This window comes from Pipistrellus kuhlii, unplaced genomic scaffold, assembly GCF_014108245.1.
Source record: "Pipistrellus kuhlii isolate mPipKuh1 unplaced genomic scaffold, mPipKuh1.p scaffold_m20_p_1, whole genome shotgun sequence".
Taxonomy (NCBI): domain Eukaryota; kingdom Metazoa; phylum Chordata; class Mammalia; order Chiroptera; family Vespertilionidae; genus Pipistrellus; species Pipistrellus kuhlii.
This window is the reverse complement of record NW_023425404.1, coordinates 177,580,829-177,604,174: the sequence shown is the minus strand read 5'-3', so window position 1 is coordinate 177,604,174 and position 23,346 is coordinate 177,580,829. Positions and strand designations below refer to the sequence as shown.

General features: G+C 42.1%; 1 protein-coding gene across 3 annotated transcripts in view; it reads left to right on the top strand.

Moving 5' to 3' along the window:
• The window catches only part of FAM114A1 (family with sequence similarity 114 member A1), a 60,055-nt gene extending 46,080 nt beyond the window's left edge, over nucleotides 1-13,975 (top strand). For 2 of the 3 annotated variants that reach the window (XM_036418577.2, XM_045573414.1), the window contains 6 exons: nucleotides 2,327-2,424; nucleotides 4,586-4,747; nucleotides 5,603-5,742; nucleotides 7,838-7,910; nucleotides 10,619-10,672; nucleotides 12,407-13,975. In XM_036418577.2, the coding sequence (XP_036274470.1) occupies nucleotides 2,327-2,424; nucleotides 4,586-4,747; nucleotides 5,603-5,742; nucleotides 7,838-7,910; nucleotides 10,619-10,672; nucleotides 12,407-12,508 (629 nt within the window). In that variant the 3' untranslated portion in view covers nucleotides 12,509-13,975. The remainder of the gene's footprint in view (nucleotides 1-2,326; nucleotides 2,425-4,585; nucleotides 4,748-5,602; nucleotides 5,743-7,837; nucleotides 7,911-10,618; nucleotides 10,673-12,406) is intronic. The other variant, XM_036418596.2, reaches the window with a different exon arrangement.
• The last annotated feature ends 9,371 nt before the right edge of the window (nucleotides 13,976-23,346 follow it).

Genomic DNA, 23,346 nt, shown 5'->3' with positions numbered 1-23,346 from the left:
CCCATGTAGAGAGAGCTTCAGTAAATTGAGATTTTTTTAAATATGACAAAAAATACTAAAGTTCTAAATAACATGCTAAGAAATGTCTCTCCTTAAGTCACAGAACCCCGTAATCTCCCGTTTAGAATGTCCATTTTCCCAAAGGGCATCTCCAGGTTATCAAACCACTTTTAACTTTAATGAATTTAATATAGAAATGTCACTCGAACACTTGAAGAAAAACTGGGAGGGGAGAATAGCAGGGCTGTTATTAAGTCAATCCCATTATGATGGAGTGTTACAACCCATCAGTGAGGGGGAGGGAGTGAGGGCGAGCAGACAATTTAAGAGCAAAACTGGAGAATAAACTAGAACATTTTCATCATATCCTTTCTTGGAACCACTTTCTAAAACCTAAATTTATTTGATAGTCTGAATATACACTGTGATAGTTAGATAAATTTAATATCAGGCTCCCTTGCATTGACTAATGTTAGCTTATGATCTGCATGTTTGCTTTTCCAGCAGAATATAATTTTATCACACTACCATAGATCTCTAATTCGGTTTACCACTGTTGTGAAGAGATTTTAAAAGCCTATTTTCTATTTTTATTGCCTTGGTGAAGGTCTTTCCATCATATATTCAGACCAAGAGTTGCAGTAATAAGTATCCTTTGTTGCAACATTTTTTTTATTATCTGTTTTTGTCCACTTTTATGTGATTTTTTTCTTAACATGTTTGGCAGAGCATTGGTGTGTTTTCCTGTCTTACAGAATAAATGCACATTTAAAAGCTGGGCTGCACCAGCTCCTACGTTAGTGTTGATCACTCCCAAATATTCTTCATCTCCTTATGTTCTGTCTTTGTAGCACCTAACAATATAGTGACATAAAACTTCAGTGTCTATGAAACGCTTTTGCATCTGTAATTTTATCTGGTCCTTATAACACTATGAAAGAAAAGATGTGTGGCCCTGTCCGGTGTGGCTCAATGGATAGAGCGTCGGCCTGCGGATTGAAGGGTCCCAGGTTCGATTCCGGTCAAGGGCATGTGCCTGGGTTGCAGGCTCAATCTCCAGTAGGGGGTATGCAGGAAGCAGCCGATAGATGATTATCTCTCATCATTGGTGTTTCTCTCTCCCCCACTCCCTTCCTCTCTGAAATCAATAAAAAAAATATTAAAAAAAAAGAAAGAAAGAAAGAAAGAAAGAAAGAAAGAAAGAAAGAAAGAAAGAGAAGATATGTGGCTTTATTACCCTACATTTGCAGAGGAGAGTCGGAAGCTGAGCAGCCCTTTGGCTGGCCCATGTCACAGACCCGCCAGGTGCTGGAGCTGGGGCAGAGCCCGTACCTTCCAGGCGCGGTGCAGGGCGCCTGCTGCCCTGTCACACTGCCTCCTGCAGAACGAGGCGAACGGGCAGCTGCGGGATGAGACCTTTTTGATGCTCAGCTGTGCCTCTGTCCCTCTTAGTTTGCCTACCTACAGGGGGTGAGACCAAGACCTCCACCCAGTGGAGAGGGAGTCTCAGCTTTTAATGAAATGTATCTCTCTCCCTCCATGTTTCTTTCTCCCTCTCCTTTTCTCCCTTTCACCCCCACCCCCAAACTCTTCTTTGTGCATGTGTAATGCCTTCTCATTCTTTTCTTTTTTTTTTTTTTAATCTTCATCAGAGGATATTTTCCTGTTGCTTTTTATGGATAGAATGGAAGTGGGAGAGGGGGTGAGAGAGAGAAACATTGATGTGAGAGAGATACATCAATTGATTGCCTCCTGCATACACCCTGACCAGAGCTGAGAAATGAACCTGCAACCCAGGTACATGTCCTTTACAGAGAATCAAACCTGAGATCTTCTAACCACTGGGCACACCAGCCAGGGCTGCCTTCTCACTCTTGAAGACTCAGATCAGACATCACCTCCTCCATCGAGACTAATTTGGCTTGCTCAGCACTGTGGCTCTGTGGACGCAAAGAGGCTCTTGGTATCATTAGAGTTGCAATGCTAGGCATGATGCAGTGTTGGTGCAGGCCACTTGGGCCTGAGAAAGGCCATTCATTTGTTCATCCGTCATTCTTTCAGCAAATAGCTACTGACCACCTAGAGACAGATAAGTCCCTCCTACCCTCCCCGCAAGTTTCCTTCAGGCCAGCCAGGGGGTAGCCCACCAAGTACTGTGAGTCTCCAGCAGCCCCCACCCCGCAGCAGCCTGCTGCCTCACTGCCATCTCCTAAGTGGGCGACACTCATCTTTGCTGGCAGCTGGAGGGCAGGCTGTGGGCGGGGGGAGCTGCCACATTCAAAACGATGAAAAATAATTCATGCTTCTTACTTGTGTCATTTTCTATTTCTAGGCTCGGAGGAAAAGGGAGAAGAATTTGCAAGGATGCTCACAGAGCTTCTCTTTGAATTACATGTTGCGGCCACGCCTGACAAACTCAATAAGGTCAGCACCGTCTGCCTGAGTTTTTGGGTGTTTTTTTTTAAGGTCTCAGGTGTGAAATTCTAGAGCTCCACCTGAAATGGAAAAACCCCACAGCCCACATGACACATGGGTGGAGGGTCAGAAATTAAGATTCAAGGAAGCTGCCGAAACCGGTTTGGCTCAGTGGATAGAGCGTCGGCCTGTGGACTGAGAGGTCCCAGGTTCGATTCTGGTCAAGGGCATGTACCTTAGTTGCGGGCACATCCCCAGTGGGGGGTGTGCAAGAGGCAGCTGATCGATGATTCTCTCTCATTGATGTTTCTAATTTTCCATCCCTCTCTGTGAAAAAATCAATAAAATATATATATATTTTAAAAGATTCAAGGAGGCTACATAATGAAATGCAATGGTAGAGAACACACTAGACCTGTGTTTTAGATGCATTATCAGTAGTAATTACCTTATGACCTTGAACGAGTCACTCCTCAAAATAGAATTTTATGTCGGAGCAGAGGTTACCTTCAGCATAGAGCAGAGAAGAGGGTTCCAGAATAGCCAAGGGCTTTTTCAAACGCCACCTCCCCTCCCCCACCAGAGTGGCAAGGCCAGAATTAGGCAGAGAGAAGCACATGGGCCAGGGGACCCCGTGCCCCCTCCCACCTAGAATGCGTGTGCCGCGTTCTGTCTGAGAATGTTCAAGTGGCACAGTCTGGGTGCCCCTCCTGGGACCACAGTCGGTGTTGGGAGTTGGTACCAGGTCTTGCTGCGGAGTTTTTGTGTGTTTTTTTTAACAAGTCCACTGGCCATGAATTACTTAAAACCGTGTCGTTTTCCCTGCTCTCCCCCTTTTTGTTCTCCCTTTCTTCTCTTTAGCACCCAGGGGCTACCACAGGCCCCCGTTTATCCGGGAGGGTGAGGAAAGGGCAGAAGGAGGCAGTGAGGGGGAGAGAGGAGTAATTTCTCTATCTCTGATAGAGGTCACCGATGCTGGCAGGCCGGTGTTTTGAGCGACGTGGGAAATTGCCTCATTCATCTCCGAGCAGCTCCTGCCACTGCCGGAGAGGGGGTGCCTCCAGGGCCTCCTGGTTTAGGTACACAGTCAGGAAACCCGGGGTCCCTGAGAGGACACACCAAGGACAGTGCTGTTGGGTTCTGTCTCCCCAAATCTTCTTACCATTGACTTGACATTCAACACTCTGACATATTAACCTTTGACATGTACGCTTTAAGATGAGAAGTAATTTTAGCCTGAGCTCAGCTTCAACTGGCACTTAAGCAAACAGCTTAAACTTGAATGGTGAAAGCTAAAAGCTCCCTTCCTAAATGCAAGGACTAACAGAGAAGGAAGGTGGTTGATGCTTGTTCAATTTAGCCATCATTTCTTTTTTTTTAAAAAAAATACATTTTATTGATTTTTTACAGAGGGGAAAGGAGAGGGATAGAGAGCTAGAAACATCGGCCAGCTGCCTCCTGCACTGGGAATGTGCCCACAACCAATGTACATGCTCTTGACCGGAATCGAACCTGGGACCTTTCAGTCCACAGATTGATGCTCTGTCCACTGAGCCAAACCAGTGTCGGCTAGCCATCATTTCTTAGGCACTCTTGAGAAGTTCGGTTTGTCACAGCGCCACGCCAGGTCTTTCCCACGGCCCTTGTCTCCTCCCCCAGAGGCCAGGGGACCTCCACAGCGAGAGCAGAGCCATGTTTCATCTCCCAGCATGATGCATTCTCATGTTCGTGAGACATAGCAGATGAGGACATTTGCTTTAGCAATGACCCCGGTTCAATGTCTAACCTATATATTTAAAAAGTACTGTGATTTTTTTTTTTTTTTTATCGTTGGTCACGAAAAGTGCAAAATATACTCTCACCCTTTCTAAGTGACCGTCACTTTTATTCTTACCTGAGTGCCATTTTAGGGCGCTTTTTAAAACATCCTTTACCCTGCTCAGGGCTCTCCGCGCTTTCTTTCTATTCTGCCCCCTTTTCCTATGTTATAGTCAATCCAAAGCAACAACAAGGTGTTTGTAAGGAGCTCAGGGAATTGCCCCATCATTGTTTAAATGCACAGAGAAGCAGCCTTGAAGGTTCAGGGTAAATGGATCCTAGTCTGGAGATTGGAGTATCTTAGCCTCCTATTTGCACAATAAATGTCTCGCTTTGGCTGGGGCCTTCACAGGCCATGAAGAAAGCTCACGACTGGGTGGAAGACGATCAAACTGTGGTGCCGGTAGACGTGGCAGAAGAGACAGAGGAGGAAACGAAGAAGGAAGAAAAGGAAGAGAAACCTGAAAACCCTGAAGAGGGCGAAAAGCAAGAAAGGAGAACTAAGACAGTCGAGGTAAATCTGTGTTAGATTGTCCACCTAAAGAGCGGTAATAGTATGCTAATTTTATTGCCGGCCTCATTTTAAGTGAGGAAAAGCCATTTCATTTTTATATAGAACTATGAGTATTAGTATAATAAACACCAAAATTGATCAACTTCAAGATAATTCATGACTTAGCATAGTTATTGTAGCTTTTCTCCATAGCTCTACAATTATAATTTAAAGGGGGTTGGGGGGTAAGGGGGAGGGAATGATCTTTAAGGACATAGTTGGTTTAGCTTGAGCGTGAAATTCCATCTTGTATGCAAATCTGTAATCATAAAATGTCTTTATGCTCCATAACTAATGAAGCAACTGAAGCTTTTTCCAAAAAAAAGAAAAAAAATTATTGGCACAGTTTTTATTCTATAGTTAAATAAATATGTGTGTATAATTTATATCCTGCCTATGTTTAAAAATGTATTTGTGATAACTTCATCTTACATTGGATTTGAATTTTAGAAAAAGAAATTTTTAAAATTAGATCACGCTGAGAAAAAATGTCCATTGAGGTCTATTCATTTAACTGCCCTTTTGCAAGCCTTCTTGAGTGCCTGCCTGTAGAGTACCCAATGCTGGAGGGAAATAGCTGTGACTAACACTTGCCATGGCATTGGGAACTGGCTTGGATTTTAGGGCAGATTTTCACTCAGAAAAGTCTTAGACATGCCCATTAATCTTTGGGTAAATTATTTCTGTTCATATTTGGTTCTTTTTTTAAAAAAATTATATATACATATTTTTTAATATTGCAGTGTGTATGTGTGTGTGTGTGTTTTAAGCATCTGCTCAGTTGTTAATTTTCTAACTTGCATTCACTTGTTTTAGGAAGTATACATGCTGTCCATCGAAAGTCTGGCAGAAGTCACAGCGCGCTGTATCGAGCAGCTTCACAAAGTAGCAGAATTAATTCTTCATGGGCAAGAAGAGGAGAAATCAGCTCAGGACCAAGCAAAAGTGCTGATAAAGTAAATGTTATTTTATACTCTTATTTTTCCAATTTTATATACATGTGCCATTCAAACACACACACACACACACACACACACACACACACACACACACACACCCTAGGTACTACAGAGTCCTATTTCAAACCAGCTAATTCCAGTTTTTGTGGTCATCTTCAGGAATAAGGACTCTCTTAAGAAGTGAACCATGTCAGCAAGGACATAATAGTTAACTAGATATTTCAGGAATTACCTATGAAGAGATTTAAGAGAAGACACCTTAAGTAATTCAGAGCTAAGTAAGTACTAGTATTTGTTTTAATAGACCCAAGTCTTTGAAGTACCAACCTTTAAGGGTAATTACACAACAAACCACATAGATATTGAGAGGACCCCTTAATGTGACTTGTCAGCAATCTTCATAAAAATATGCAAACACACCCCCACTGTTCCTAGGGACTTATGCCAGCTCTTCCTATTCTGAATTCTGGCAATGGCAGTCGCTAATGTAAGCCAGTTCACTGGATTGCATGCATGCATATATGTGCTGTTATATGTTATGTTTTTCAATAAATAGAAGTTACTATCAGTTCATCTAGTGAAATAAAAATGTATATATATATGTAACTCTGTATACAAGAAAATAATTGGTATGGAGTATTCATTAGTATAGTTGCTATGGAATGGAAAAATAAGCTATTAACTTTTATGCACATAACTCTTATAGAAAATTAGCACAAGTGCAAACACCACCTCATTATTATACAGACACAGAAGCCAAAATAAGAGCCTCCAAAAAATATATGGGTGCATATACACACATATCTCACCTCACTCATTCATCTCCCTAGCTGACTAGTCTTTGCTTATTACTGCATTTGGCATTGTAGGTTGAGGAGCAAATTTTTAGTGGAAGGACCTTCCAAAAAGTCAATATTAGTGACATTTTTCCTCATTTGTAAAGATAGGCCTCATTTTCTTTTTTTCTTTTCTTTTCTTTTTTTCATTTTTAATGATTTGTCATCTAGTTTAGATTTTCATATTTAAACACGCAAAAATCAAAGATATTATAAGAACTGTATAATCCTGCCCTTAACATGCCTAGAAAAGAATATTACTCTAATGTGTGGAAGGAAGAGGAAAAGACAGAATAGGAAAAGTTAACATTGATGAAAATACCCGTTCTGAAGAGCAGTTTTGGGTGGAGGGATGGATGAATGTTGCTCAATAAACCTGAATGCATAGCTTAGACAAGGACCTCTACTTCTCAAAACAAAGCTTACATCCTACTCAATGCACTAGATCTTTTCCGAGCTTTGAGTTATTGTTTTTTAATCGCATTTTAGTCACGATTCATAAAAGTCACATATATTATTTTTTAAAAATCAGACAATTACCAACATTATTAGGTAATTAGACTGTTTTCCATTGTCATCATCTATAATGTTCTGACGCATTCCTTTAGTGAAATGTGTGTGTCCATCTCGTGTTATTTCCTTGGGGTAAAGCCTTAGAAGTGGAATGGCTGGAATAAAGTTGGAGTTTTGATGTAAGTCTTCAAAACATCTTCTTCAGGATCATCTTCGACGCCTGAGTTTGAATCCCAGCTCTGTCACTTACTGCTGCTTTTCCTAAGCAAGTTACTTAACCTTCTTAAACATCCGTTTCTTCATCTATAAAATGGGAATAATAATGTAACCAATCAGATCACTATGAGAGTTAAATGAGATTATTTATACAAAAGTACTTAACTTAGTACCTCAATGAATGTTCATTATTATTTCCAAATGACTAAAAAGCTGGAGAAACTTGGTAAGAGTGTTAAATGCCTTTACATGTGGAGCCTGAGGCTGGTGCTCGTCTGCCTGTGGTTTTTATTCGTGTGGCCTGAATGGATTAGATGATTATTCTTAATTAGCATGCGAAGAAACCCAGTCAACAGTGCTTATGAATCATGGAAGATTATTGAGAAAAACATTTCTACAGAGCACCTTCAAACTTGTGTGCCAATCTTTTAAGTAGAATATGGTATTAGTATCAGTAATTGTCTTGATGGTTAAATTATTTTACTTTATTTAAAAATCCTCAAACCACTTTTCTTTTTAAATTTCAGATTAACTACTGCAATGTGCAATGAAGTGGCCTCCTTATCAAAGAAGTTTACCAATTCCTTGACCACAGTTGGGGTGAGATTGTAATGCTGATTCTCCCCCCAACCCCCACCCCCGCTTTAAGGCTTTAAGGGAGAGTTCTCTGAGGGCCCTGAGGAAGAGTGGAGGATTCAGGGCCTCCTAGGATGGCTCCACAAACAGAAGCTCTGCCGTGACATTTACCAAAACTAGGCCAAGAACACCTTCTCTAACAACAGGCAGCTCAGGGCCCTCATCGGACTGAGGTTAGCCCTGACACTGCCTCCTCAGATTTCTGAGACGTTGGGTGAGCTTTCAAACCGTTCTGGGTCTCATTTTCTTTTCTTTCTTTTTTTCTTTTAAATGTTTTTGTAATTGATTTCAGAGAGGAAGGGAGAGGGAAAGAGAGATAGAAACATCAATGATGAAAGAGAATCATTGATGGGCTGCCTCCTGCATGCCCCCTACTGGGAATCGAACCCACAACCCAGGCATGTGCCCTTGACTGTCATTGTACCCGGGACCGTTCAGTCCATAGGCCAGTGCTCTATCCACTGAGCCAAATCAGCTAGGGCTAAGCGTATTTTTTATGATTTTCTTATTGGTACTTTCTCTTCTTTGTATATAATACATATACAAAATATGTGTCAATTGACTGTTTATGTTATCGGTAAAGCTTCTTGTCAACAGTAGGCTGTTACTAGTTAAGTTTTGGGGGCATCAAAAGTTATCCACAAATTTTTGAACCCCAAGTTGTTCGAGAGTCAACTGTACATATACACAAATGTGTACAGATGGTTGTGTGCACAGAATTAGGAACACACAGTTAACATCTGGGAGAAAGAAAAAGCTACATCTAACTAGAGCTCGCTGAAATGCCATCTCGCCTCAAAATCCATCTCATCCAATACTGTGATAAATCGTCTACATCAAGTCATTGTTTCTGTTTTTCACAACAGCCATTACTCATAACTTGAAGTTAATGAGAGTATATTGCTCTCCAGACTCCATTAAAATTGCTTGCATATCTCATTGATTCTAAAAATCAATGTCATTTTGATTATATTTTAGAGATTTATTGATAATCAAGTAAACATGAAAGCAAATACCATAATGGGTTTTCTGGTTACTTACTAAAATGACTGGGCTTCTAAAGATTTTTTTTTCCACCAAGACTTCATTATGGTTTCCCAGTAGAGTAATGTCAATGAAAGGGGGCTGCTCTGGGAAGATGTATTTCATTTATATTCTTCTGTTTACCATACGTCTTCTGGGTACAGTCAGGAAAAGCAGTCTATTAAAATTGCCCCCTCTCCTTCCAGTCCCTTTAATTGTTTATTGTCCAAGAGTAGATTGAACATATTAGACAGAGAGAACTGTTGATGGATAGACCAACAGTGGAGATGATGATGATGCTAACATTAGTGCTCATTTTTTTAATACCTGCTTTATATCAGGCTTTCTATTCTGCTTTATATCAGGCTCTGTATTCTGTGCCTTACAGAATACTCAGGTTTTGCAAACCAGGATCTGCAGACCTGTTTGCAAGTTATAGTTAAGATTGTTTTAATTTTGCTGCTAATATGGAAGACACACCCTATAACCAAATACCCAAGTTTTGCATTTAAAAGAAGAAAGAAATGAAGGAAGAAAAACATTGAAAATTTTAAATGGAAAAGAACTGATCTCACAGAAAGAAAATTAGTACAGTAAAAAATTTAATATGAAAAAAAAGAAAAGAGGGAAGGGAAAGGGAGGGGAGGGGAGGAGAGGGGAGGGGAAAAGAAACTAATGACTAGGGTTGGGACTAAGGGAGGCAAGTAAGATTCTTAACTCACTTGAAAATTTTCAGGGGACTCCTTCCAACAAAGACAAAGAAACAACTTCAGTCATCTAGACAAATATTTTAATGCAACTTTTTTTAAAAATTAAAATGAATACAAAACAATTTTAAGTAAAGACAGGCTCTAGCCCTGCACTGCTAGGCCCAGCCTCACTCCCCTCACTAATCCCATACCTGCTACAAGCCTTCAGCAGTTAACACAGGTCTGCGCTTCAGTTTCTAGCTGTGTGACCTCACACAAGCTACTCAACCATGCTGACTGCCATCTCATCTCAAAATATGATTGTCATGGCACCTACCTGGGATTTCTGCCAAATTCAATGAGGTCATCCAGGGGAAATAGCAAAGATGGTTATATTGTAAATCAGACAATACCTTAATCAATAAGCCAAATGTATTTGGAGTCCTTTTCCTTTCGCTAGCGCTAGCAGGTCCCGAGAAAATCTTGCTTCTCAAATTCTGGGGCCCAATATGGTGGAAGTCTTTCCTATTTATATGTTTTTCAGCACTTTGTTTTCCAAATTTGGAATGAGACTTCTGGACCTTCTGAGAAAAAAGTCCTGTGTGCTTAGACGGGGCCATGAGACCATATCTCAAGGCCTGGCCTGGCGCCAGCACTGACAACTCTGTCTGGGGCATAGTTTATGGCCTCTCTGGAATGGGAGTAGTCTTATTTTTTCCTATTATTTAAGCAAGCAAACGTTTACAGAAGCCAGAACAGCAGGGTTAAATTTTAAATAGCAGTTTTTACCCAAGATGGAGGTTACCATGCTCCAAGATGAAGCCTGGTCTAGAGTAAGCTTCCCACGTCTCCCCTTCCTCTCCGAGAGATCCCTCCTCAAAGCCGGTGTCTGGCATCTCATGTGGCACGCCTGGCAGTATGAGCACCTAATCTGTCAACTTCTTCCCTTTCATTCCACAGAGCGACAAGAAGGCCGAGGTCCTCAACCCCATGATCAATAGTGTATTGTTAGAGGTAAGTGTCCCCGGAGAGAAAGTGCTTCTGAATCGAAGCAAATGCTGGAGCTACATTTTCTTCCCCAGGCGGCAAGTGTTAGTGCAATTGTAAATCTTATCGCCAACCGACTTCTTTGGAGTCCATTTGCGGAGCTCAGCCAGCTGCAAACCCGAGGGTGAAGCAGCAATACGTGATTTCCAAGAACTCCTGATTAGGAAGAGAAATAAATGCAAAGCTTGCACGTTATTCCTGCTGCTGTTTCCTCCGGCTGAGGCAGCTTTCTGTGGCCCGGTTTGACACCAGATTTGACTCTGAGGTTATTGGCTGCAGGAAGGGATTCTTTCTCGATGGTGATTTTCGTGAAAATGGGCGCTTCCCTTCATTCATCATAATCTTTGGTGTAGCTGGGTCTAAGCTCCAGACGGGCAAAATGGCACATAGACAGTTTAGCCTCTGCCTGTTCAGTGACCCAGACGCGCCTTCCCCCGCAGCCGCTCGCTTTGTGGCCTGTCCACTCAGCAGATCAGTGTAGCATAGACAGGAAGCTGCCCTGACCTCTGTGTCTTTGCCAGACACAGGGATGTACCAGAGGCTCGGGAACATTCTTGAGCCATAAGGCGCTGTGTTCAACCTGTGGTTGTGGGGGAGAACCTTCCCTTAGGGGCTACACACTAAGAAGCAGACATCTCTGTAGCCACAGGGCACCCCGCTGAAGCCGTAAGGTGCTACCAAGTTAAGTTTAAACATGGGTAATGCATGTACTGTCATTTTTTTTTTTTTTGCAGTTGTCAATTGCAAATTTTGTAAATTATAGAACTTCAAGTAAGGGAGGGCTACTTATATACTTAGAGCAATATTTTTAGGAGTCATGCCTTACTATTCAGGAAAACTACCAAGGTACCAGAAAAAGTAGCAATGTGGGGGCACCGAGTGTTGTATAAGACACAGCCACACATGGGATGGGGTCAAGGGGCAAGGTGTGTAGTGGCAGGTTCTCGGGAGGTGTGTGTGGGGGGTGGGGGGACAGACACAGTTAAGAGGAAACCCAAGCAGTCAGAGGCAGATTGTGGAACAGGGAAATCTCTCCCCTCGCCACCCAGAGGGCATTAGCAGAGTAATTGACCATGTCAGTCATGGAGAATATGAGGTCTAATATTTATTCATTCTCCCAGTGGAAGTTTTCTCATGTTTCAGTCATCTGAAACTTTAAATGGCCTCTCCCTCTGATGCCATATGTATGGCAGAGAACATGCCAACAGCATCAAACACCAAACCAAGAAGAAGGTACCAGTGTGCATGGGAGGATGCTAGCATGCAAAGTTTGCCACGAATAATGGCACAATATTTCCAGTTAGCTTTATGCAGACCATTCTTGTTTATCCATCTGCAGGTTAGGAAAAACAGGGATTCCCCTGCATACTGTGGTTTTATGTTATTTCAGGACAGTGGGGTTGATCTGGGAAGAGGATAGTTAAATCTGGACATAATGGGTCATGAATATACACACAATATGTGCCCTCGAAATCTATGGAAATAGCTTTTCTCATTTTGAGTGAATTCTTCTCTCTGTTAGTATAGATCATTAAGAGAATCCTACGGGATGTGTTTACATTTGCTTTAAGCACCAAAGTTACAATAAAAATATGATAAAATATTATAGAATTTGATGAAAGGGAACGTTATCAAGTTGAAAGGATTGTCAGGATTGAACGAAGAAAACAACCCTTCCTCCACATGTTTCTCCTTTCTCAGGGCTGCAACAGCACGACATACATCCAGGATGCCTTCCAGCTGCTGCTGCCCGTTCTGCAGGTTTCCCATATCCAGGCCAGCCGCTCAGAAGTACAGCCCTGACCTGGCCAGACTCCATCTACTTACAGGGAGCAGCAGGCCCGTGGCTTTGACATATTTATCATTGAAGGTGATGTTTTCTATGCATCTGTCCATGGACACTGATTTGAGGACACTACAAGCAAGTTTGCACAGACAGTGTTGAGAATGAAAGTTTGAAGAAGGTATCATGTTTCTTAATGTATATGGTTGTTCTTACAAATAGGAGCGTTTTCTTGATGTTAATTTAAACTTACTCAGCTTTGTATTGGTAATGTCCTTTCACCTGAAATGCATTCACCAGTACTCATTGCCATTTTCCTGGTCAAGCATCCCATATTTAGATATTCATGGGCAGACCCTAGACTCTTTTTTTTTTTTTTTAACTCTTTAAACTTCCACCTTTAAATTTTCCATTCTTATAGTATTCGTTTGCATCAGTTCTTATACTGAACTTAATTTTGTTACATAAATGCCATGGACAAAGATAACACTACTTATATATTTACCTGTAATAGTTAATAAGTATCTTCAGAGCCACTCATCCTGAAACAAGCATTTATTGAGCTCCTACTGTATGCTCACAGTAAGGGAACACAATCTCACCCCAATAGTGATAGATTGAAAGAGGGTTTATAATCATTCTTAAACTGCTTTAAAACACTAATAAATTTTCTAAGCCTTAAAATATTTGACAGAACAAGGGAAATTCGTAGTTTTTAGAATGTTCTACCCTTCCATTTATTGTATTTTTCCACCCTTTCTGCACTTTTTTATCCCAAACTTTGTACAAGGGGTGAAATATATATATATATATGGGGTACTATAGAGTATCTGGTTTAAAACTGACTTCTTATGACTATAAATTCATGAAAGCATAATTACAAAGCTTGAGGGATTCAATTAGAAAGCTAAAGGGATTCCGGCAGAGTAGACCCTGAGGACTGCATTTCTAAATCTACCACAGTGGCGTCAGGCTGTTTTATGACTACACAGACCATGTTCACCAGTAGCAAACACTCTCATTGCTTCTAAGGGGCAAGAAACCCTGATGTGTGGGTTGACTAACTGGTATATAGATCCACGAGAGACTGCACAGAAGACCTGTTAGCTGGGAGAGGCATCGCCAATGGGCATTTCTTTTCCTAAACGCCATATGCTCGTTCCGGATGGGGGTGCTAGGAGAATGCTTCTATTTCAGACATCCTCACAGGCACTGTCACAAGATGTCTTGCCCAGTGGTTCTCTCCAGGGCAGATAACGCCTATATTTTTGCAAGTGTGAAAAATCCTTTCTTTGTATTTGCTTGTATTCCCCTGATAGAGTAGACAGCCTTTGTTCCATACAGGCATTGCATTTGTCTGTGTTGTGTAATTCATTTGTGTGTCTGCTGAATTGGCCAAATAGAAAACATAAAAACAATTTATTTACAATCTGGAAAAGAAATTATTCAAAGGCATCCATTAAAGATGGGTTTGTTTGTTTTTTCTACTTGCTTTTTGATTGGTTGAAATGTTTCTGTGATTAGATCTAGAAAACAATTAACTGATGAAAATGTTACATTGACCTCTTCAGAAATTTATACTTTTTCTATAGAGAGCAAAGGAAAGGACTTAGATTTACAATTTCTTCACATCAGGTTTTTTCTTTTTTAGCATTAGATATATTTTATAGACACTAACTGGAACTGTAAAAGACACAAATCATTTCAAAGAAGCTAGTCTTTAAGGCTAAACTACACCCATTTGGTGTACAACAAAATTTTAATCATGAACTAAAATAGAAATCTGTAAAAGAATGAGAGATGATTATTCTTTTTTAAATTTTTTTTATTGATTTGAGAGAGAAAGATGGATGTCATTCCACTTATTTATGCATTCATTGTTTGGTTCTTATATGTACCCTTATCAGGGATTGAACCCACAACCTTAGTGTGTCAAATGACACTCTAACACACTGAGCTACCCGGCCAGAGCTGAGAGATAATTATTCTTTTAAAAAGTGGGTGAGCCGAAACTGGTTTGGCTCAGACTGAAGGGTCCCGAGTTCTATTCTGGTCAAGGGCATGTACTTTGGCTGTGGTCACATCCCCAGAAGGGGTTTGCAGGAGGCAGCTGATTGATGTTTCTAACTCTCTATCCCTCTCTTTTCCTCTCTATAAAAAAAATCAATTAAATAAATAATAAATAAATAATAAATAAATAAATGGTGGGTGACATGCCCTGGCTGGTGTGGTTCAATGGATTGGAGCATTCTCCCATGTGCTAAAGGGTTGTAGGTTCGATTTCTGGTCAGAGTACATACCTAGGTTGTGGGGCCAATCTCTCGTTGAATGCACATGGATCAATATTTATCTCTCCCTCTCTTTATCTCTCTCTGTTTTCCCCTCTCTCTAAAATCAATAGGATTAAAAAACAACAACAACCACTGGGTGACATAATTTATGTTGCATTTTCATGTATTTTAATGATAGAATATCAAATGTTGCAAGGTAAAGACATAAGCTGAGAGATAATTCCCGGAGCCTAGCTTCATGGTCTGTGAATTACATTATTTAAGAGAGAATACTCACTTAATAAATATCTATCTTCCAGGATTGCTCTCTTTCAATACAGTTTTTCACCATAACTTCTAAATAATTGCTTCTTTGCTTTGCTTTAAAAGCTGGCAAAACACAGGATCCATATCTGGGCAAAATCAGTCGGTGCCTGAATGAATGATTTAGCTGGCTTTCTCTGGAAGTTTTCTATTTCTTCAATAATCCTTTACATAAACTGGGTTCACTTCTCTCTGTGCAATTACCCTGAACAAGCATGCCATATTTTTCTTACATCAAGTGCAAAATAAGTTCTAGTCTAAACAATGGATGTATAATATTTCCGTGCCTGTGCCTTATCAAATGAAAAGCATCAAAAGCCAATTCCAAATTCAAAGCAAAATGCATCCAAGGAAAACCCCTTTGGGATATCATATAAATAAAGATATAATATGCAAATTGATCTTCACACCCTCACACAAGATAGCTGCCCCCATATGGTCACAAGATGGCCGCCCCCGTGTAGTCACAAGATTGCTGTCCCCCGTGGTCAAAAGATGGCCACCCCCATGTCATCACAAGATGGCCACCCCCTTGTCGTCACAAGATGGCCAGCAGGGGAGGGCACTTAGAGGTGACCAGGCCAGCAGGGGAAGGCAGTTGGGTGCGACCAGGCCGGCAGATGAGGACAGTTGGGGGCAACTGGGATGGCAGGGGAAGGCAGTGGGAGCAATCAGGCTGGCAGGAAAGGGCAGTTGGGGGTGATCTGGCTGGCAGGCTGAAGCAGTAAGGTGCAATCAGGCAAGCATGCAGGCAAGCAGTTGGGAGCCAGCAGTCTCGTATTGTGAGAGGGATGTCCAACTGCCAGTTTAGGCCTGATGGGATAGGGCCTAAACTAGCAGTTGGACATCCCCCAAGGGGTCTCAGATTGGAGAGGGTGCAGGCTGGGCTGAAGGACATGCTCCCCCAGTGCACAATATCATGCACTTGGCCTCTAGTCTATATAATATTGATAAAAACCCAGTGATTGTAATGCTATAATGACAAAGACCAGTCACCAGGAGGCTGCATGCACAGCGAGGCACGTGTAGGAGGGCGGGGACTTGACTCGGTCCCGCAGCCTGCTGGTGGGACTCGGGGTCCTGGGTCTCAAATGCTTTCCCGTGGGTCTGGGTCTCGCGCAGCTTCACGCACTGAGGACAAAACTGAGTCTCAAATCTTAAAACAGAGGCGCAATCTTAAATATTCTCTCCCTCTGAACACAGACATCTCTTTTTTCTGGCCTCACACTGGGCTGCACATCAAGCTCATAGTTAAATGACTGGGCGACTGGCTTGAGGCAGTGGCAGGACTGGGCTGAGGTCCTTACACCAACAAGGAACCATGGACCTCAGCAACAGCGCTCACAGGACATGACAGAAGCACCAGCTTTGGGCAGCCTAAAGCAAAATGATAAGTGTAGGGTACATGTCTGAATCCGGAAATGAGAGCGTTTCTGTCTTTGTAGAAGTCAGCTGCCCCAGATGCTCGCATGTCTGGGAAGTCACCTTCCACGCAGGCCAACCACGCTCGCTTGAGTTAGGGACAAAAGCAGACAGATTCCAATCATAGTTATCCCAGAAATCAGAATATAATGTGTCTTAGGGAAGTAATTTAGTACAAATGTGAACTAAACATAATTCTTTTCTAAAAATATATATGTACACATATGTACTGTGTGCGTGTGTGTGTGTGCGTGTGTGTGTGCGTGTGTGTGGGTGTTTGCTAAAGCACATAACTTCGCCAGGACCGGTTTGGCTCAATGGATAGAGCGTCAGCTTGGGGACTGAAGGGCCCCAGGTTCGATTCCGGTCAAGGGCATGTACCTTGGTTGTGGGCATATCCCCAGTAAGGGGTGTGCAAGAGGCAGCTGATCGATGACTCTCTCTCATTGATGTTTCGAACTCTCTATCTCTCTCCCTCCCACTCTGTACAAAAATCAATAAAATATATTTTTAAAAAATAAAACAAATAAAGCACATAACTTCAATCTGTATTTAATTTTATAAAAGCAGTGATCCTTCAGGGTCAAGCTCATTTTGCCCTTTGATCTTCCTCTCAAGCGTGCCCTATTTTTATATTCAGATCCAGCTTCCACTGGGTTTCTTAAATTCTCATGTTTGTAAAGGCACATCAGAAGAGATCATATTGAAAATTCACCTTAGAACTGTAATTTTGCCCTGGTTTTGTAGTTGCTCAGAATTCAACAAGCTGTAGGAGTGGATTCAAATATAAAAAGCGGGAGGGGGGGGGCGGAGATCCTGTGTTAACTGTTAACGATTTGTTTCATTTTTCTAGATATCTCATTACTTAGGTTTATGTTCACTTTCTGTATGTTCACCTATAATAGATGCTCCATTCAGTATCTGCTATTAAACAAATATGAGGAAAGACACCATTCTGTTCTCCCCACCCCCCTCTTCTTAGGCCCTAAAAATAATCTGTTATTCTACCCTTTGAGCATTTTGCCTTCTACGGTGATTAAATTGTTACAGCCCAACAGTGAGAAATGCATTGTGTTTCTTATATCTGTGGTGTCTGGGGTCACCGTGGACTGGGACTAGAGGCTCATTATGGAAGGTCAGGGTTTTGTGCTGGGATTTAAGCTACATTTACCTTTGTCTGGATCAAAGAGTGTTTTTCTCTGCATGAGCTGTCAGCCAAAAAGAAATAGGATTACGTCTGCCATGGTCACTGCTGGCTCACTTCACAGGCCTGTCTCTTATGAGTCTCAAAAGAATTGTATCCTGCAAAAGAATAACATGTGCATTTCTCACATGCCTTCACTGAACATAGAAGTTTAGGGCGATTCGGAGATGGTGTATCTCCCCAACCCGAGTTTCAAGTTGCAACACCAGGCTTCTAGAGCTGCCACTTGGAGAGGAAAACCAGCGCAGAAGCCAAGGCCAGATGGGTGAAACCTTGGCAGAAAGTAAAGCTAAGCCTCTGCCTTTGAGTCCCTGCCATGTTTATCCTTTTTCTCTCTCCGGATTTTTTTCTGACAGTCATTAAGTGCCTCTTTTCTGGGATCTGCTTTTTAAAGTCCTGCCTTTCTTTTCCATCTCTCTTTCCTTTCTCTTTCTCTATAATTTATATTATCCTTTCTTCGTTTATCTCACCAGAAAACAATCCATCCAAACGACTTGAATAATAATAATTGCTATGTATTGACCGCATGCTGGGTACTGTGCTGAATGTTTTATCTGCATTAGCCCATTTAATTTCCATAATTGCCCAACCGGGTAGATATTATTACATTTGCGACTGCATGAATGAGAACACTGAGACCCAGACAAGTTATATAACTCATCTGATGTTACACGAGTAAGACAGAGCCAGGGATTCAAACCCAGATCAGTGTGGCCTGACTAGCATTTTAAACTCTTATACAGAGCTTCCTAATGAAAGAGAAACATAATGTGATCATTTTAGAGACCTCCGAATACTTATAGGTTCAGCTCTCTTTGTGCCCGTGAAGGTGGATTTATAGCTGAAAGATTTGGTCGTCAGCTTTGGTTGTTTCCATGAAACGAAGAACATGCTGGGACTAAAGAGACACAGAATGAAGCCACAGGAGGTTATTGGGCCCCAGGCTGTTCTCACCACAGGCCTCTCCACCAATTCACAGACATTTACATCCAGCAGCTCCCTGGTCATCATCAACACAGCATCCTGTCTCACAGGTGCCTCTGCTATTCCTAAACTGGCTTCATTCCCTCCTCCCATCCCCCTTCTTGCTCATTTGTAAATCACCGCCCATCCTGAAAATCCTTAACCCTCTACTCCCTGTCTGGAGCATGGGGTTTTTGAGTGCTTTCCTTGCCTTGAAGATTACCAACTCATCTCACAGTCTTTCCGCTGCATCCTCAGTGCCAGGGGCTGTGACACACTGGGAAATGATTTAAAGATATACTGAATAATGTTTTTTTATCCCTTAACTTGGTGCTAGTCCCTGTTAAGCCCAAGAAATGATGGTGGTGGTGATGGTGATAATGATGGTGGTGGTGATGATGATGATGGATGGTGATGATGGTGATGGGGGTGGTGGTATAGGTGGCAGACTTATTTATTGGTACTCATTGTTAAACAAGAGCCTTAACTTGCATGGCTGAAAGCCTTTGTAAAGGGAAGGGATTATTGGGCCATAATGGACCAGGTCCCAGGGCCTGAAGTCTAATCAGCAGCAGCAGCAAGTGAAAGAGGCAACATGTCCTCCATCCTGGAGTCAATGGGCTTTTTTGTGCACCAAGTAGGAGGACAAACGATATAAGTTGTTTTGAAAGTATTTACAGTGGCCGGGACCGGTTTGGCTCAGTGGATAGAGTGTCGGCCTGCAGACTGAAAGGTCCCGGGTTCGATTCCGGGCAAGAGCATGTACCTTGGTTGCGGGCACAGTCGGTCGGGAATGTGCAAGAGGCAGCTGATCGATGATTCTCTCTCATCGATGTTTCTAACTCTCTATCCCTCTCTCTTCCTCTCTGTGAAAAATCAATAAAAACAATAAAATATATTTAAAAAAGAAAGTATTTACAGTGACTACAGATACAGAAAAATTATAATTTTCATCTCACTGGAAGAGACACCAACTGGATAGTCTCTCTAATCTTCCTACTAAACCTGAACGGCTCTGGGGTACGTAATGACCGAAGAAGCAATTTCAGAAACTTGTGGAGGGAAGCACCACACAAACGAACAAGTTATTAGCTTGGTGCATATCATGTTTGCAGGAGGCCGCTTACAATCTGCTCATCTTGACAAATATGGCACAAGGGGGTTTTAACACCTGCATTTGCAATTTCTGTCTCTCCCTCTCCAAATTGATGGTGAACTTGTAGATGCGAAAAATGTGTCGGGGTTGAATGACCTGAGGTCTCTGCTCTACTCCTACAGCTTCATTTCACTCAAAGGAGAGTAATGAGTGGAAAATAAAAGTCTCAACAGATAATGAACCTGAGTCCTAATGACTTTTCTGAACTACAAAACGGATTTGTAACTTACTCGGCATTGCCCGAATCATGTGGTGCCTGTAGTGAGGGGTGAAAACGTCTTGGCCGTTTGGGGCCACAACTGTACGTTTTAAGCATTTCCTCAAATGACTCGTGAAGGGTCAGAAAGGTGAAACTCATCCATCAATGGTAATGGAAAAATCATTTCCAATCTGCCCTGTAGACTGTCTTGATGGTGGTGTGATTGATTATTAAAGAGGCTTGGTATATTCTGCAGCCCCTAGAACCGTAGTCTCACCATCTACATAAGATATGGGGGTTACACATGACAATGCCTGGTATTCTATGTCTCTTTCTTTTAAAACCTTTTGGTCTCTGACAAAGAATGTAAAGACTCACATTTACTCAAGGAAAGTCATGTGTGAAATAACGTGTTTGCTTGCTGTACAGTAACTGGCCCATACTCAGCTGGTCATCTCCATCTGGATTTCCTGCAAAGGCATCATTACCTAATGGGGATAATATACAGCAAACAGACTGAAATCAGGTGGCTTTTTATAAAAATGAAAGGCTCATTGATTTTTAAAGGCGTTCAAATGTTGCCTTTTGGCTTCTTGAAGGTAGTCATATGGATTTTCTTTTCAGAGCTGAAACTGAATCATGAGATAAAGGAAAAGAAGAGAATATCTATAGATTTTTATGAACCTAAACTCTTCATTCTTTTGATCACTCATCTATCCATATATCCATCAAGTGGGTCCACAAACATTTATTGTAAATGTTGTGCATTCTCCTGAGTAAAACAGGGCTCAGTTTGAAGTCCACTTTGCATGTCTCTCATCAAAAATTGAATAAATTGGTTTGAGCAAAGAAACCCACTGTGTGTCCATGGTTTCTGTAGCCACCCACCTATATATGCTGATGACACCCAAATTTCTACCTGGGTGTCTGACATATCTCCTGAATTCCAGCCATAGAGTCAACTTTCTACTAGACACCTGTAGAAAGAGTTTTTAGCTTGGAGCATATCATGTTTGCAAGAGGCCGTTTGCAACCTGCTCATCTTGACAAATGTGGCACAAGGGGGTTTTTAAACCTTCATTTGCAATTTCTGTCTCTCCCTCTCCAATTTTATGGCAAAATTGTAGATATGAAAAATGTGTCAGGGTTGATGTACATCAGTATTTGGGTGTCCCACTAAACTTAATCTGAACATCTCCAAATTGAATTCTTCATCTTTCTCCCTCCTCCTACATTCTCTTAGTTGGATGCCCAGTGTTACTTCTGCCAGCCTCCCTGTCACCCTAGGCGGTTACTTTTCTTCACCCTCAGTTTCCAAGTGGTAGCAATGACCTCTTCTTTGCATCTCCCTCCATCCTATTGCCTAATTCTTATTTTATTTTCTTCTCTTCCTTTGGACTAGTTTAATAGACACTGAAAGGTAGCTGAATATACCCCAATATAATAAGACTGTAGGAGTTTAGGACATGGTCCCACCCCCAAAATGTGCTACTTTGGTATATTAATTATTTTGATCTGTAGGCATTTGAAAAGCGGAAAATACAGAGAGAAGCTTTCTCTGAACTCCCCTTATCTGTCTAAGACAGATCTCCTGAAAGGAACTCAGTTGTCATTGATCTCCTGCCCAGGAGTTTTATCAACCAAGGAAGATTGACTCTTATCTAGGAATTTATGTCACACCCAGACCGACTTTGTTGCAATTATCATACGTCCCATCTGTTCTTCTAAGGGCCCATTTATTTTTCCTAAAAATCATGTACATTCCCCTAAGATACCTGTGTCCCCGTTCCTTTTTCTCTATGAAGATGGTATTTATGCCTAAATTCTAAGCCACCTCTTTGAGTTCCTCATTTTTCCCTGGTTATCTCCCAAAGGTTACATGTTAGTAAAGTTACATAGTTTTTCTCGTTAATATTTTATGACAGGGGTCTCCACTAAGAACTCAGAAGGGTAGATAATTCTTTTCCCTCTCCTACAATAATAACCTTCTGAGTAATAAATCATTCTTTCAGTTGTTACTCTTTAATTGGTTAATCAGTTACAAGTTCAAATTATATAGTGTGAAAAAAAAATCACAATAGGTCACAGTACTGCCCCTTTTCCCCTGTAGAACTCTGACATTCTCAAGCATAACAAAGTTCATCTCTCATATATTAATTACTGCCATATTCTTGAAATAGAAAATAACATAGTTATTACTATTTGCAAAGAGAGCATACTTCTGTCTCCTGCATGTCAGGAGCCCACGTGTGTGTGTGTGTGTGTGTGTGTGTGTGTGTGTGTGTGTTGGAAGACACATAGATCTTAAATTATGGTCCCCTTTTCTGTATGTGTTTCTCCACCCTGGCCAACTTATTCTTTAAGACTCAGATTGTGTCAAGCTATCTGGAAAAAAGTGAAAGCAGATAAAGAAGCTATAAAGATATTCCCCCTGATTTTAAACAATCTATCTATACTAATAAAGAGCTAAGATGCTAATGGTTTGGGTTGCTGTAATGGGTAATGACCAGGTCATTAACATATTAACTGGGGCTCCAGTGATGGGGTGGAAATGGGGAGGTACCTGGAGGAGGCAGGACCATCCCGCGCTAGGGAGGACAAGGGTGAGAACCCATAGCACCCCCCTCACCAGTCCTTTGCCACCCATCTCTTGCACTCTGAGTGCCCCACAGCCCACCTGCCAGGGGAAGGAGCACAGCGCAGCAGGCGGGAGGCTTTCACGCTCTCCTCCTACAGCCACCACATTGCTCCAGAGACAGGGCGGAAGTGGGGAGGTGCCCAGAGAAGGTGGGACCAACCCTAAGCGACTCGAGGGACTGGGGGTGGGGTTTGAAGTGGCCAAAGAAGGACAGAGGGTTTGGGGGCTGGGCCAGGCACGCTGGCGCTCTGTGGGGACAGGTTCAGGTGTCAACAAAGGGCTGCAGGTGGGTGGGAGACACCACGTGATTTCACACACTGGGCTTCTAGTATACATATAAAAGCCAAGCGACCAGAATGCTGGAACAACCAGAATGACCAGAATGTCCATTCACTATGACGTGAACTGTGTTTGGCCAACTGGCCCAATCGGGGGGGCCCTCCCCTCCAGCCGGCCTCGGCTGGATCAGGGGTGGAGCCAGCCACCCAGGCTGGATCAGGGGTGGAGCCAGCCGCCCAACCTTCCGCAGTCCCTCCTCCCCACCTGCCTGGCCCAATCAGCCCCCATGGCTGGGAGGGGGCAAACTGGACCCCACCCATGCACAAATTTGTGCACTGGACCTCTAGTGAATTAATAAAGGAAGCAACAGTTTAATTAAAAAAAAAAAAAAAAAAAAGAAAAG